Source organism: Branchiostoma floridae, chromosome 16 (genome assembly GCF_000003815.2).
Source record: "Branchiostoma floridae strain S238N-H82 chromosome 16, Bfl_VNyyK, whole genome shotgun sequence".
NCBI lineage: Eukaryota > Metazoa > Chordata > Leptocardii > Amphioxiformes > Branchiostomatidae > Branchiostoma > Branchiostoma floridae.
Genome location: NC_049994.1, coordinates 14,206,011 through 14,222,529, shown reverse-complemented (window position 1 = coordinate 14,222,529; position 16,519 = coordinate 14,206,011). Strand labels below are relative to the sequence as shown.

The window sequence follows — 16,519 nt, the reverse complement described above, 5'->3', positions numbered from 1 at the left end:
GTACTTGGAAGTACTTGTTGTTTGCTGTGTGATGTAACATTGACCTTGAAGTTTAACTTCTGGTAGTATAACCACTGGTAGTGTGTGTTTCACTGTCTATAATTATCCACTTATGTTTTATAATGAAAATGTGGGTAACTTTTTCTGTTTATGGCTTGTGCATCTGTAGACAATGAAATTGATGATGCTGGCATCTTCTTTCATATTTCACCTTTGCATTATTAGCTTTAAAGCTCTCTTGTGTTGGTATATTCCAGTGAAGTTTGATTAATACCCAAGCTCAACACAAAGCATGTGATGATGAAGCTCACTTCAAATTTTCAGTCACACTTATGTCTACCTTTTTCAGGATTGATTTTGATTCCATTACTCTGAGCATGTCTGCATTCCAATTACATTATACTTCTTGCTTGATTTTTGCAGTTTGTTAAATCGTGTTCTTTTGTCCTCCTCAGGTTCAAGAGGCCCGAGTGCTCAAGGCTCGCACTCTTCGGTTGAGGCCGCCAACAGAAGAACGAACGAGCTGCGTGCGTCGGATCTCAGCCAGACTTCTCGGACCAGCAGTCTGGGCAGCCTGGGTTCGCGTAAGGACAGCGCGAGCACGGTCAGTTCCTACTACAGCAGCCGGCGTTCGTCCGAGGCGTCACCCTTCCCAGAAAGTATATTCTCCAGTCGACGGTCTAGCCAAGCTAGTCCATTCCCAGGCATTAATAGAAGAACTTCTAATGGGTCACTGTACTCGCCTAATGATTCTTACGACCCAATATCGCTTGGCTCATCAAGGAAATCGAGCGATGCGAGCAGCTTGAGTATGAACGTGAACGAACTAGGGATCAACATCGAACAACAACAGATGTTGCGGGCGAGGTTTATCCAAGCTACGGGACGGCCGCCTACCGCTGTGTGCGGCAATGATTCACGACCGGAGAGCCGACGTGGTGATCGGAAGGAGAAGGAAAATGTGGAAGAGCCCAACCCAAGACGTCAGAGCGACCTGGGGCACTACAACAGGTTGAAAGGCACGCCGCTTCCAAAGGAGGTTAAGGATGGCCCCCACCGTAGGTCGAGTGCTCCACAGAAAAATGACGTGGTCACAAATCTCCCTGATGTACCACGTGACCATAGCTTTAACAAACACACACCCCTCCCCCCAGTCACCCCACAGCCACCACCACAAATCAAGAAGGCGTTCAGTCCGAGTAAAGTTAAGCAAGCCTTCAGCCCCAAATCGGCCAGCACCTCCATGCAGGGGGTCGCGGAGGAGTTTCCGATGGACTTGATCGAGAACGAGCCCGACGTGATAATCCCGGATGAGATGGTTCAGTTCCTCAACTCGCAGACTGGCGACGACCCACGAGAAATGGTCCCCAACTTTGAACAGGTCGGGACGACGCCCACGTTTGTTGAAGACATTCCCCCCATGCAAGTGAACCCCATCCAAGGAGACGGTTTCAGTAACATGGGGTCTCCACAGCAAGCATTCAGTCCAAACAGACAACCAATGCCACCTATCCAGCAACAACAGGCCTTCAACCAATCACAGCAGGTCTTGTCACCTAGTCGCCAAAGTTATAAGATGTCTCAACCAATGGGGTCGCAGCCCTTGAGTCCCATGGAAGTCAACATGGCTGCCTTAGACCACAGCCCCAACCCTCCTACGTACAACGCCTCCCAGATGAGTCCTGCTCAGCAGTTCAGCCCGGCTAGCTACGATCCCAACTTAAACTCGCCCTCTTGCAGAGTGCAGCAGAACTACAGCCAGATGGGAATGCAGTCCCCCGTGCCAAATTATGCAAGTCCGACGAGACAAGCCCAGAACATGGCACCGAAGCTCCCAAATATGCAGCCGCAGATGTTGAGCCCTCAGCAGCGTCAGCAAAGCCAGCAACAACAGCTTCAACAGCAGATGCAAAGCCAACAACAGCAGATGCAGCAAATGCAGAAGCTGCAGCAGATGCAAAAGATGCAACAGATGCAAAAAATGCAACAGATGCAAAAAATGCAGCAAATGCAAAAGATGCAGCAGATGCAGAAAATGCAACAGGTGCAAAAAATGCAGCAAATGCAACAACAGCAACAGCAGCAGCAGCAAGCGCAGATGCAAAACATGCAAGTGCAGCGGCAGATGCAGAACATGCAGAAACAATCGCAACTGCAGCAGCAAATGCAAAACTTGCAGCAGCAGCAACGTCTACAACAGCAAAACCTTCAGCAGAACTACAACATGCAGCAGATGCAAAACCTACAGAGCCAGATGCAGCTTTCTCCGAATGTACAGCAGCAAATGCAGAACCTTCAGCTGTCCCCCTCGGGGCAACAGTACCTGCCAGAAGGAGCCCAGCAGATGCAGTATCAGGCCAACGTGCAGTTCTACAACTTGCAGAACCAGTCGGGACGGCCGTTGGAGAACCCCACGCAGGTCAACGTCGTACATTCCACGATCGAGCCGCACCACTCGCCGCAGCGGCCCGACGGCGCGGCCGACATCAACCTGGAGAACGTTGCCATGCCGACGCAGAACCCGATGGGCTTCCCCGCCGGAAATGCTGGCTACACGCAGGACCAAAGCACGAACTTTGTTGGCGGCGTGAACATGTCGACGCCCATGGTGCCGCCAGAAACGCCTGGCTCCGCATCGAACATGGTCATCAACGATATGAGCTCGCTCATGGCCTCGCTAGCAGAGGAGAACAGATATCTGAACATGATGGGCTGAAACTGAGGACTATTTATTCTGTGAAGAGGGCTGTACGATGCTTTTCCCGGACAGTTCTAGGCTCAAAGACGTCAGAATGGGGTGCTGTGTTTGTGAAAGTTTGGGGCTTTATTTTTGTGAAGGAGAAGTTGTACAAAGGTACTGGGGTATTGGTCAGAGTGACATATTAAACAGACTGGCTACATATGTCATTCTTTCAAGCCCCCAAACTTTCCATTGGCGTCACGTGAGTTATAAGAAAAGATAATCAGAGATAAACGTTAGGGAGGCTTTGACTGGCCGAGTTTTTATCGTCTCAAGAACTAAAATTGTTGCCATAAGAGTATGGATGAGGTTCTCTTGCTTTTGTACAGGCTTGCAAGCATTGGTGCCATTTGAATAGTGTCTTGCTGTTGAAATCAGTAGGTAATGTGTATGTAGATATACTTGTTGTCGACAACCATAGGTGGCCACGGTGTCTGTCTGAAGTGCCTGTTGAAGCTTAAAAATACATCAAACTTTTAATAGACTGGAAAGAATTAAACTTATATATGCACCTTTAGCAGAAAGAATGGGAAATTTGGTGTTCAACTCTTGATACAACTAGCCTGTTGTATTTATTTAGTTAACACAGTCAAAAGAGATGTGTTCACAACTTCTTTTTATCTACATCTGTGGATGCAGCTGCCAAATACTTGCCACAAAAGTTTTCATGCAGAAACCCTTTTTAGGTTAAGATATCACTGCAATTTGCATTACCATTGCAAATAGATAGGCACCTTTGTATTGCTGCAAAGGGCAACCATGTTGGGGCCTACTAGTAGCGACAGTATTGGTCAAAAGTTTTTGTCCACATTTGAAGCCATTTTAAATGCTAATCGTGTGCCTTGTCTATTAGAAGTTAATGGACTCAGGAAATGTACAAAGCACCGTTGTTTGTGTCTATGGTAGAAGAGTGATGAAATATTATGAGATTTTTAAAAGAAATAGCCGGCGTAATTCACCGGTTCCCAACCAGGTGTAGCCACTAGCCACAAATATCACACTGAAAGTTGATAAACTTGTGGAAAATTGCCACTGTGATCCTGATCAGAACTTGTATATTTATGAATAGCTCTTTTAAAACAGTAACAATTGTGAAAAAGCCCTTGTCCGGAAATCTACTTTCTTCATATTTAGGACAATGAAGTTTTCAACTGAAAACAATAGTAGTTATATGAAAGTGTACCGGCTCGTCTGTATGAATTATTGGTAGGTTGTTCTTACAATCATTGTACATACATGGAACTCAATATAGAAATGAGAAAGAAGTTTTCAGAGAAGATATACACAGAACTGTTACCATGCATAGAATGAAGTACAGAATCATGTAACATTGGTGAAGTTTCATCATTTAGAGAGCAGGCAAACGTTTGCAAATCATGACCATCAAAATTCTGAAATTGTTAGTCATCCTCGACAACAAATTATATCTTGTACGATAGTGTTTTGTTATGAGAGTCACACAGTACTTACATGAGTGCCAGCTATGGTCTATGTTGAACCACAGTCAACTCTGTGACTGTGCACTTCAATGAATTGTTATGAAAAGGCAGTGCAACAAATTCACATCACACGCAACTATGCTGAAGCCTTTTTGAAAGGAATTTAGCAAGTTTTTCTTGACGAGAAAGTAGTCTCTACCAGATTCTGAAAGCACCACTTATTGTAGTGTTATAGGAAAAATGTACAGTTGAAGATGATATGTAAAAGCCACTGTCACCGTCTTCCAAAGTCTTAACACCCAGCCATATTAAGCTCCTTGTTCTTGCCAGTTAAAAAACAACCAAACAGCCATTTTTGTATGTTTTTTTAATACTAACCCCAAATCTTATATTTTTATGATAACCTGTTTTATTCTGTCTTCCCGTAGCCCTGTTTAGGAACCTGTTTTGTGGGATAGTTTTCTTTTATTGTGTCCATTTGTTTCGAAGATGCGAAGATTTTATGAACTTTCAGACTATGACCTTTTTGTATTCAAAGTCTATTAAATGTATGAAAGTGTACGAACTTGTCTTTGTCATTGCTTTCTCTACTTGATATGATGATATGGAACAAAGCTTAAACAACTATGTAAAATAGATATGTGTGGATTGTGCTTTGGCTGAAAAGAGTGCATTGAGTCACTTGAAATAATGAATTCAAGTAGTGCTGTTATCATGAGTAGAAATAAGGCAAATACCCTATCCAAACTCTATAAAATGATTACATCATTTACTCATCAGGTTGGTAGAATATAGGAGAATTCTTTTCCATAACCAGTATGTTCATAAACACCAATCAATACATCAGTCATGTTTATCATTTATTGGTAGACTTCACTTTATAACAGTATCACAAGTTACTGCAATCCGTAACAAAGTGGATAGATAAGTACAGTAACAGAAATCAACTGAAGTTAAAGCTGTTTCCCAATATGGGAGGTAGTGATGAGATTCCTTGACAAAACTTTCACTGACATTAAAGCCATAGGTAAGCTCTTCAAGTCTACCATGGGTTACATAAAACTGGGAGATTTCGAGACCTCTTTCTATCCTCACTAACTTAACAAATTTCTTGTAGCGATCTTCAATAAAATCCTAGAGCGGCAGAGCTGGATGTAGCCTGACTGAATCGTTCTATCAGTGGACCACTAGATCCCATATTAGCCCCTGGCAGTAAGAAATAGTGTAACTCAGGCTAGGAATCCATTAAAATCATCTTGTTTTCACTGACAGTTCAGCAACACCTACTTTGAATATCTAACAGTGAAAGAACAGTGCAACAAATACTACATATTGTATTACCAGTGAGCAACAACTTTACAGGACGTTTATAACGTTACATGTATGTATATACTTCTGAAAATATACAGTCACAAGTTAGTACACATAGTGTCATTAGATGTCCTAACATGTACAACATGATTTCAATACCACGAAAATAGTATACCTCAGTGTACAGTTTAAAAGAGCCACCTTACTCTAAGCCCGGTACTGCAGTAGAACATAATGCAGTGCAGAAAGACCCTCTAGCATTTAACATACAAAGTGCAACTCGAACCACAGAGTATTGTTGCCTGATGGACAAGCTTCAGCTCCATTTTAGCAATGCTACCTCTTATGTTAAAACCCTTCTGTACATAGGGGCAGTGCCTATCTCTGTTTCTGCAGCCCTTAGGCCACACAAGCCACTGGAAGTCCACTGGTGGTGGTGTGTGTTCAACTCCCATACTTTACTGAGTGCTAAACAGAGAAAGAAGTCACGTTAACACCTAAGCCCTCAAACTGCCAAGCCCTGATATATCTGGTGTACAAACATATGTTAGGGGCGCCGGCCTTGTTCAGGGGTTTCTTTTCGGAGGTCACAGATTAAACCCAGGTACTTAGTGCATTTTATTGGGCTGAAACTCTGGCAGTTTAAGGCTTAGAATTGATTTTTCTCCCTAACCTATAGTATGTTTCCTTGACAAACGTTGGTCTTCTCAAAGACAAGCACATTTTTGACAAGATCAGGGATTGGAGAGGTCACTGAGGCGATACCGCCATCTTTCACTTTCCAGGCTGGAAAGGGTTGGGGTCATCTTTGTCAAGGTCGCTCAAGGTGTGGTTGACCAATCGGTGATGAGCTTCGTCTGCACGGATGGCCAGGATGACATCTCTCATCATCGCGTCGTGCTGTAGGAGATTCAGTAGTATGGTTAGAACAAATTGTCTATAAAAATTGACAGCTAACAAAGTCATTTATAACACAAAGCATGTAACATGCATTGGCATAATACCGGTAGTAAGACTTATACCGGTAGATTCAAAATACTGGAACTTAAAGAGATCTACACATGCAACAATAGTTATTTCTGAGCTGTGCACACTTCAGACATCTAGGTGTCCAATACATCATTTACAAAGCATCGATAACAATGCATTCGAAGACAACAAGGCCAAAAGTTTTCAGTATCTTTTTCGGGGTAGGCAGCTCGTCGTCACACTGTCGCATTCATTGCCAAATTTATAGATCATAATTACACATGCTCACGGCACAAGACGAACATGATTCAACAGCAATCTTGGATTTCTGTTGGTGACCTACAACTCATGTAAAAGTGTGAAGAACCGTTGCATAATAGCCCGGATCTATGACTGAATGGGCAAAATTGAACGTACGCAGCCATTTTCCCGCCATTTTTATATCTACGCTAGCAGTGAAGTGTTACGTCATAGCGGTTGTGACGGACAGAAGTTAAATGAAAATTCTTGACAGTATACGTCCGTTTTCTCATGACATTTTGTATGCTCATGCAGGTTTATGTTTTATGCATTTACTGACAGAAAATGAAGGAACATCAGAGGATGTATAAATGTACATAGCGGCAGTTAATTGTGCCGTGTTTCTTCCTACCGGTATTTTGTACCCCCTCCCAACCACGCGCCCGTTCGCCGTGTAATTCCGCGGCGTGTTACAATTACAATATTACGCTTTTAGCAGGACAAGAGTGGCAGAAAAGTTACACAGAAGAAGTGGCAAGGGTAACCTATAACAGCAACATGTAACTGGAGAAAATGATGCGTTGACAATGTGTCAAATCAGTATGGCTAGAGAAATCGTCGTAAACGTACCGGTATTATGATAATAGATGTTACTCTACTGTAAATCAATTTGAGCTGGACGGGACTTCATAGGGTCTGCATTATTATGTTTTTATTTTGCATCTCTACGCTACTCTAAATTGCTACATCTTTTCTTTGCATAACACTTATACAATACTATTATTTGATCTCATATTTACGATATTAGTATAGTTGGGGAGAAAAACTGAATGGGATGTGATTCTATAAATATTTTATGTTTGTTTGACCTAGTTTTCATTCTGCCATGTCCGCAACATGTATACAAATTTGCTGCCAAACAGACGCCATAGCAGGCTGAAGCATAGAAGACTTACCGGCAGACTCCAGTATCTCTTTGCCAGTGGAGGGGCTTCCATGTCGGACCACAGGGGCAAGCGACCGCTGTCAAAGTCCTGGAGGAGCCAAGATCAGTTGTCAGTGAAAAATGCAAATCAGTCTTCCTTTGAAGAAAAATCTTGTACACTAAAAGCGGACCTTCAAGTGTGTGTGGGGCGGGGGGAGGGATTGTCCGAACCTGGCTTCGGGCATGAAAATGGGGAAAAATACACAAAAACTTACAAAACGAGGCCAAAATGAATGAAGATTAGTGGATGAGTATCAGACAGATCCTCTTACAGGGTGGATTGGAGGAAAACAAATGAGGACGTCAGAAAAATATTCATTCAGAAGGGATCTGTGCTTCATCTTTGAAAGTTGATCATGGAGAAAATGAAGTGATCGAATGATTTGTAACATTATCCAACAAATCCTCTTAAAAGATGGAAATGTTTAAGAATAACAATCTTATAGATAAGATGCATCATCATGGGATGTGGATGGAAGGGGGCACAAGCATAAGATTGTAGGCTATGGTGGCCTGCCTCAATACATATGTGTACTGACATGCAGAGGAAATGATGCTGATAATACATCATTGTAAAATGTATAGAAAAAACATATCAAGAGAAGGTGATGCGCTGTAGTGCCTGTACAAATACGTGTGTTAATTTTCATCTCCAAGCTTCATAGGTGTCTAACTCATTCGAAACAAACAAAATATTGACAAAACTGGACTTTCCTGTGCCTACTGCTCCAAACGTACCCTATTTGCCTGAAAGACGTAAAAGACGTGTAACAGAGAGGTTCGAGCACCACCAACTGACCATTCCAAATAGTTCGGCCCTCGTAGTATAGTGGTGATGGTGTAGGGTTGTGAACTGGCGGGCCCGGATTCGATTCCCAGGAGCCAGAAGACTGTTTCTTCTTCTTTATTTCGTGCTTAACCTCATAAGTCTGAGCGCTCCAAGCACCTTACGTAAGACGTACACAAGACTAAGTTTTTGGTCCACTCACACTGGGAAGGACCCCCTACTCTTCACAGGTTTCTACTCGCCCCTCTAATGTTTCAGTGGTTCCCACACCGGGAATCGAACCCGGGCCTGCCAGTTCACAATCCAACAAGCTTACAAATCCTTACCTCCAGACACTTGGTGTAAGTCTTCACAGCCTCCTCCTCGAGGTAACCCACGAAGCGATGACAGAACCGGGGGCTGACCAGGTAGGCTGCTGAGAACAGGGTCACAAAGGTGCCTGTACAAGGAGAGACCAGGTCAGTTTAAAAAGGTTTATTGCAAATACATTCCTTTGGGATAATTGCAAGTACATGTACAAGCAAAACATCACATATGGTAATGAAAAATACAACTGTATTCAGGACTACCACTCATGTTTTACTTCATGGTACTAGTTTTGTTGGGTTTGACTTCTTCTTTCACGCAATGGAAGACATATGCCATTTCCAAATGTCTTAACAGTCTCTAATGTGTAGTTTAGAGGCAGCCCATAGCAGAAAATACCTGTGTTGGGAATAAATGTGTCAAATGCTCTAAAAGTGGGATGAAAAAAAAAGAAGGAAGTGACCTAAAATTAAAAAAATTGTATGAAAACCCACCTTGTGCAAAAACGACACACCACCTGAACAGTGCAGATGGGTTTCTGAGCTGCAGAGCCGTCATCAGGTGCATTCTCTCATTCTCTGCCTCCTCTGCAGGAGAAAATTGTCAGGAATCAGAAGCCACACAACTTCAGCTCTGTTCTTAAACATACGTCAAGTAGAAGATGTGTACACAAATTTGCAGAGAGCAGTGAATGAGGAAAATCTGAATGCCCAGTCTGTCAAATTTAACTAATTTCTAAGCAGATGTAAGGATGACAGCCCAGACTCTGCATTCTATGCAACATTTTTGCAATATTTAGTACCATACACCTTTCCAGTTGTGCACAGTTTTGTAACATCTTGACTCCTCCCACAAATATAACTATACATAATCTCAGTGTTTTGAATAGAATATAATGTTATCTTCTCTTTTTAAGTACACACTTTATAAACTTTTCAAAATCCAGTATGTGTTGCAAGTTGGTGCCAAAATCCGGGCACGTATTTCATTTTGCGGTTGCAATCGGAACAAAATGGTAAGGGGTGCAAGGAACCTGGTCAAATCCAGCTCTAGTTGCAGTTCTACTCTCTCCTTGGTGCTGAACTGATTACCACTATTACATACTGTATGGTGACAGGACTTTCCTTGTTACTGAACTGAGTATCATAACCATTATGTCTTTGTGACTAAAAGTCGCAAAACATGCGTAAAACACTGAGACTGTGCCAGATCCTTATATCTGCTTGGAGAATGTGATATAATGCTAGTTCACCATTATCTGCAGGGTAACCTACAGTGTTGTATATCCATTGCTTTTAAAAACGGTGTTAGTGTAAGTCCTGTCTTGTAGATGTCTAAAGGACTCAATAACGACGAGAGACTGTCATCTAGAAGAAGACTTCAGTATAATGTAAACACGTGTGAACAGGTCTCTATCGAGGTCATCGGAATGTACCAATTGCCCGAAGGGGGGTGACAGGCTCTACCTTGGAATGTTACATCAGCAATATCAACTCCACTGATGGTGGTTTCAAGGTGCAATATTTTGAAACTATTTCAATTTGAAGCCGCTGTCCGTTGACTTAATATCCCTAAATACCCTATTTTGAAAAGCATGAGATATAGGTTACCCCGCAGATAAGGTGAACTAGCGTTTACCTAACAATGTGTGGATCCACCCGTAGTCTCTCTTCAGCCGCCTGAGCGAGTGCAGGTGCCGTGTCATGGCGGCCACCATGCCGGGAACGCCCGCCACGGTCTCCAGGAAGATGATGCGCCTGGTAGAGTAAGGATGCACACATATTTTTTTATTAAGCCACATCAATTCTATTTGTTGTTTCTCAGATTATTTCAGAAAAAAATTGGGTTGGTCGGTCGGTCGGAAAAAAATTTTTAAAAAACTTTTTAAAAAGTCAGGGGTAGGAGAGATTGGACAGGTAAACCTAAACTTTCAACATTTAGGGGGTCCCTGGTAGCAAAGTCCAAAGTTTGAAGAAAAATGGTAAACAGACCGTCCAAAATAGGCAGGTACAGCTACTGGAATTTGAGGCCCATAATTAATTTGAGAAAGGAGAGGCAGTGAAATTTTGTCAACACGAGGTGTGGCCATCAATTTGAAAAGTTTCTTTTTTTGTGGAATCAGAAAAAATAGGGTCGGGAAATCAGAAAAAAAAAACAAATAAAATTTGTGTGGCCTTACGAATCAATTATACTCAGTTGTTCAAAGATGAAATTGTCATGCTTCCCAACCTAAGGTGATATCAAACCATTTTTGCTGGGAGTTGATTTCATGCTCACGGTAGGTTGGGAAATGTTGAAAGAATTCTGTAGTAATGTTAAAGTAGTTAACACTAGTTACCCTTTATCCACGAGGTAACCTATATCCGTTGTCTTTAAAAACATAGTATTCAGGGATACCAAGTCGATGGACGGTGGTTTCAAACTGCAGTAGTTTCAACATATTGCAGTTTAAAACCACTGTGAAATTGAAAAGAAAAAGATTTCTAGTACCCTCTTTTCAACTAAAACAATTTTAGTCGTCATCAATGAATGTTAGACATTCAGGTAATAAGATATGCCAAATAGCAATATTAGTCATCACTTTTACAGTAATAAATGTCACATGTCAACTGACAACCATAAAATGGCTCTGTGAATAGCAATGTTACACACACCAAAATAATTGGGAATCACTTACTGAAGCCATTTTCTTTCTGTTCTCTTCCCATATTTGAAGCCCGAAAAAAGGTCAAAGTTCCATCTCATGAACTTAACACTGCCATAGGCCAACTGCAAGGATAGACAAATATTAAGCATCACCCAATATCGTCATTGTACTGACCTTTAGCATACCAACAGTTGAACTCAGAATGGATATCAAAATGAATGAGTGAATGAAAAAAATGAACAGTTAATTGCTTAACAGTTATACATGGTAACATCAACTCTCATAATTCTACCAGATACCGTGACACCGCCAAAGGACAAAAATACACGAATTTAAAGTACAGTGCTTATAAAAATGTCACAAAACAATATTACTTAAAGCACCAAGACTAATCCATTCCCTTGCATCTGCTTGAAGATTAAAACTGGGTACCATTGTCTCAGAAAGATTGTAAAACTAACAAGTAAGAGATAACTTCAGAAGTTTTACCTTGTCTGTAAAGCTTTGTGGAGGGGTGTGAGTGATCACCACTTTGTTCACTTCTTCTTCTGTCCTACAGAGTCCAAAGAAATATTTGAATTGAACAATTGTTTTGGTTTTCAACAGTTCTCCCTGATATGCCCTAGTCACAAGATTTCATACTTTCTAAAACAACTCCATTATAGACATGTATAGATGCTTGTTACCATTTTCAACAAGTTTGTGAAGTAGATGATAATATTCGTCAACATTTCATCTGTAGCAATGTTTGATGAAAGTATAAATCTAAATCTCAAACACTTGTGTATTCAATATGACAGCACATATACCTGTAGTTTTCCCTTTTGGTACAGTGTCCTTGCAACACAACATAACCTCTAGTGCCCTTTTAAGCTTTGAAATTCTTGACCCTGATTCACCCCTAAAGGAAATTACATGCACAGTTGACATTGAAAGCAAGATGCTACCATCACGATGACTAGGCAGTTTTAGAAATGTCAATGACAGTAACTTGATATGCCATGCCATGGTGAAAGTGTGACCTTCACAGCACAGTCCTGACCTTGGAATCCCTTATTTGTTGTGACTTCTTTTCATTTAATTCCATGTTTTCACTAGCTTTGCTTATTGTGCAATTGTTTCAACCTCGGCATGTTAAGGTCTCATTGATGTATTACTCCGCTAGTGGGGACCCTAAAAGAGATCCGAGCCAAAAACTGAACGGCTGTATAGACGCATGTTTTTAGCGGTGAGAAATTCCCTTTTAGCCAGCGGAACTGATATCAAAAGTTAGATTGGTGAAATTTAGTTTCTAACTGAAGAAATAAGCAGGTAAAGTTTGGCAGCCGCGCGCTAGATCGGAGGTACACAGTCGTGGGTTCTGAGTGGTGCGGTTGTACAATAGCAGCGAAAAAGTGCCTTTTGTGGGGATTGACTAATCGTAGTTTGTAATTGCTATAAAAAAAGTTTCTATGTATAGTTTGCATTGGCAATTTTTTCCCACGATATAGGGTAAATGTGCTCGACAAAGAATGAAAAATCTGCTGAAATTTCACGTAGCTTCATTATGAACGCGCCCATTTAAACCACGAATTATAACATAGAAGTCTATGTGAAGAAGAAACTCATCAATGAGACCTTAATGCTCCCAGTCTTGTCTTGTGTGACATTGCAATCTTTCAATTAACTGATTATCCTACGATTGATTTGGTCTGTTCAGGCCATTCACAGTCATACTGATGAAAGAGCAGCAGTTCTGGCACCAAACCAACAGCTACTCACAAGTGGTACTTGCTGTGAGGACTTATGCTAAGGTCATCCCTAAGACCACCACATAAAAACACTTAAGGTGATATTAAGGCCTTCTCAAGTTTGTCTAGAACACCTTGTGTACATGTACAGAGATTTAACTAAATGCCACATTTGGCAGAGCTTTTATTCAGATTCACTGTTTTTTTTATAAGGCTATCTTAAGGTGCTCAGAGTTACGAAAGTCAGTCTGACACTAAGATCAATATGTATGGCAGTGCGTTAAAAGAAAGACAAGGATAACATTGTAACCTACCAGATCGGGTGTGGTAGTGAGTACTGTCCCATGGTCCCGTCGTCTTTCACGTGTTTCTTCTCCAGATCATCAGGCTTGCTCAGGCCCGTTCTGAGGGGAAAATGGACCCAGTTAAGTTTGCTGCACTTCAGTTTTTTTGCAATCAAGAGTCGTTTGGCTGCACATGCAATTGGGCATTGAGGTCACCTGAGTTTAATAGCACCGAATGGCAGCCGCTCCACAAAGAGTTTGCAGTATCATGTAACTTTCCTAAGCTGAACCACTCACACTGGGAAGGACCCTTACTCTTTTTGATAAGTGCGGTGGGTTCATATATGGGCTCCTGAAATATGCGCACTCCAATTAACGTCCTATCCAAGAAATCATCCTTAGCAGGAGCTAGGTACTCTTTATAAGTCTTAGGTATTACTAACAAAACCCACCTGAAGTGTGCAAGGTCTGGGCGATGGTGGTCAGGAACCGATGACAAAACATCCAAGGGGACTGTTGTCCCCCTGGCGTCTTTCATCTGAATTTCATCCTTCTGAGCTGGTGTTGACACGACTGTCACCTTCTCTACCTTTTTCTCAGTGACAGGTTTTGGGGACGTTTGTGTCGCACTGCTCAGATACATTCTCTGTACCTGTGGAAACATACGAGATGTTGAGTTTGAAAATTAGACATTCAGGTAAATAATGTTCCAAGGGAATTTAATCTCTACAACTGGATAGTAATACTTGTAAGGTTTTTCTCTTTCTTTAATACAACATCAGTTGTGTTTCCCGGGAAAAAACTTTTGAATGGGTTTTATCCTATGCAAAAATACTGTGCATTATTTTTGACATGAAAATAATGTTTTTTCCCTTTAATTCTTTTAAATTAGAGAAGGATCAGAACTCAGTCGAGGTCTTGTTGCTGAAGGAATATCCTCTCATGCACGGTCACCCCATATACAGTTATTTTGCTTAAAGATAATTCCCTGGTAGAGATGGTCGCTAGACTTGAGGGTGTGCCACCTCCAATTGAAACCCCAAATAAACCGGGATGTGCCCCCTTAAGGTATCAACCGTATCATACTTAATCAAGACCTTATGGAGAAGGATTTGATGCTGCCTTTTTTGATTTGGTGAACTTAGGTACCTGGTAGATTATAATCCAATGAATCTAAGGAAAAGGGGTGTGGGGTTAGAATGTAAAAACAAAACCAAGACAATACTTCTGTGGCCACGGCATGGGGAAATGCCAAAATAATCTCAATGTTGAGATGTCAAATATTTGTCTTTTCACTTTCTATCTTTCTATGTGTTATGTCAATTTGAACACATATTGCGAATGTCCGGACGTTTACCCTATTGCGCAATCCTTCGGAGAATTAATACCGGCTTTTCAATGACGCCATCGTAATTATGATTTTTAATTGCCCGTGTCTGTGTCCATATAGTCAGTTGCATCGTCGTATGATTTACGTGCCTACGTTGTAATCCAGCATGGCGCGGATGACCTTAAACCAAGGAGCTTTTATCTCAATCGAAAGCCGGCATAATGAGTATTGCCAATTACGGCACGGCAAATAGCTTTATTTTGGAGTACTCGGTCATACTGTTCTTGTTTTCGCGTTTGTGTGTGCAAAAATAGTCGACTCAAAATCAATGGCATGGATAATGGATTTCTCTTATGGTAGAGTAGAGGTAGAGTGGATTTCTCTTATGGTAGAGTAGAGGTCAAAGGCCGGGAAAGGGCCAGGATCAACCAACAACAGGTATGCAAAATTGTCTTCAACAAGAATGGCATTCACAAAAGTATATGCAGCCTAGTCGCGTCCTGAGGACACTGTAGGCACTTGAGGATGTATAAGTCAAGGTTAAGTGGTGTCAATCAACTTACCAATGAAATTTGACGCTCACGAGGACCAAGAAGACAGGAATTCAAAGGTGCCGCAGAAAGGTGGAAACTTCTTCGGGACAACATGCCGCCTACCGCCGCCGTCCGCAGCCGAAGCGCGCCTCGGGTGGCCATGTTTCTTTAAAATACGCTCTTGTCCTTCTTAAGTTGTCTAAACCGCCGGCAGAAGTCTCAAATCACTTGATAACAGCAAATGTTTGCCGAACACTTTCCGGTTTTGCAAGTCACGGCTCTTGGACTGCGCCTTTATAAATTCGTGTGGCCACGCCCCATGTGACGTAAGTTTACGTCATGTTACCTTAAATAGCGACGCCGGCCGGTGTTTCTCCGGTCCGTACCGGATTGGACTGAAACGTGGTTTATTGCGAAACTCTCCACAAACTTTCTTTTTAGTACTTAACACGAATTAGTTTCAAGACGTGCTTGAGTGAAATTTACCTGGAATTGTCACATTCTCTGTTCAACCAGGGAGGTTGACATTGGTTCAACTTCACATGGAAAATAAAACAATAAAACAAAGCTTCGTTATTGAATACAACCATCTTGTGGCATTGTGGGGTACTGTAAACGGTGTACGAATTTGCTTGATAATTAGGCTCTCTTTCGCGTAATTCTTGCGCCAATTACTAGTACGCTAAATTCGCCGATCATTGTCAGTTTGAGCAAGGAGGTTTCAACCTCCTTGGTTTGAGACGGTCCCAGCTACAAACGACTGATAACGCTCTGAGTAAAGGGCATGCGGTACTAGTCAGGGTCAGAGCCTCTGAGACACCTTGAAATCCCTTCACCGGACGTATATTACATAGAGATCCTAGTTTCAAGCACACCTAATGATAAGCATGAGATGTTCATTTAATCGTGGAGCTGATGTAATACATCTGATGGTACGGGCCCTAAGAGGCATTGCTGCTAATGTTCTTTCCAGAGTGGCAATCCTAGCGCACTATTTCATCAGAAGACATTATAAGTTTGAACAACGTTTACATGATCTGAAAGCAAATTTTACCAGTCCCTTATCGGTGCTTTGCTTGATAGTTTTGTCTTATATGTATAACGTTACATATATTTCACCAAGGTAGAACTTCATTGATGTCAGATATGTAAACATGATGCCACATAGTAAATATTAACACACAAGCTGGATCTGGAGTTGCCCTAGTTTCTAATAGG

The 16,519-nt window shown here is 41.8% G+C and overlaps 2 protein-coding genes across 4 annotated transcripts in view; one reads left to right on the top strand and one right to left on the bottom strand.

The window, feature by feature from the left end:
• The window catches only part of LOC118432747 (zinc finger protein GLI2-like), a 60,771-nt gene extending 56,031 nt beyond the window's left edge, over nt 1–4,740 (top strand). For all 3 annotated transcript variants that reach the window (XM_035844357.1, XM_035844358.1, XM_035844359.1), the window contains one exon: nt 456–4,740. In XM_035844357.1, the coding sequence (XP_035700250.1) occupies nt 456–2,716 (2,261 nt within the window). In that variant the 3' untranslated portion in view covers nt 2,717–4,740. The remainder of the gene's footprint in view (nt 1–455) is intronic.
• A 191-nt stretch (nt 4,741–4,931) lies between these two features.
• LOC118432748 (alternative oxidase, mitochondrial-like) lies at nt 4,932–15,612 on the bottom strand. Its single transcript, XM_035844360.1, has 10 exons — nt 15,332–15,612; nt 13,891–14,090; nt 13,469–13,558; nt 11,914–11,977; nt 11,455–11,546; nt 10,416–10,534; nt 9,272–9,364; nt 8,798–8,910; nt 7,656–7,733; nt 4,932–6,390 (listed from the first exon to the last, which is right to left on the bottom strand). Exons 1-10 carry the CDS (start codon nt 15,461–15,463, stop codon nt 6,265–6,267), a joined length of 1,107 nt encoding a protein of 368 aa, XP_035700253.1. The 5' UTR covers nt 15,464–15,612; the 3' UTR covers nt 4,932–6,264.
• Between the last annotated feature and the right edge of the window lie 907 nt (nt 15,613–16,519).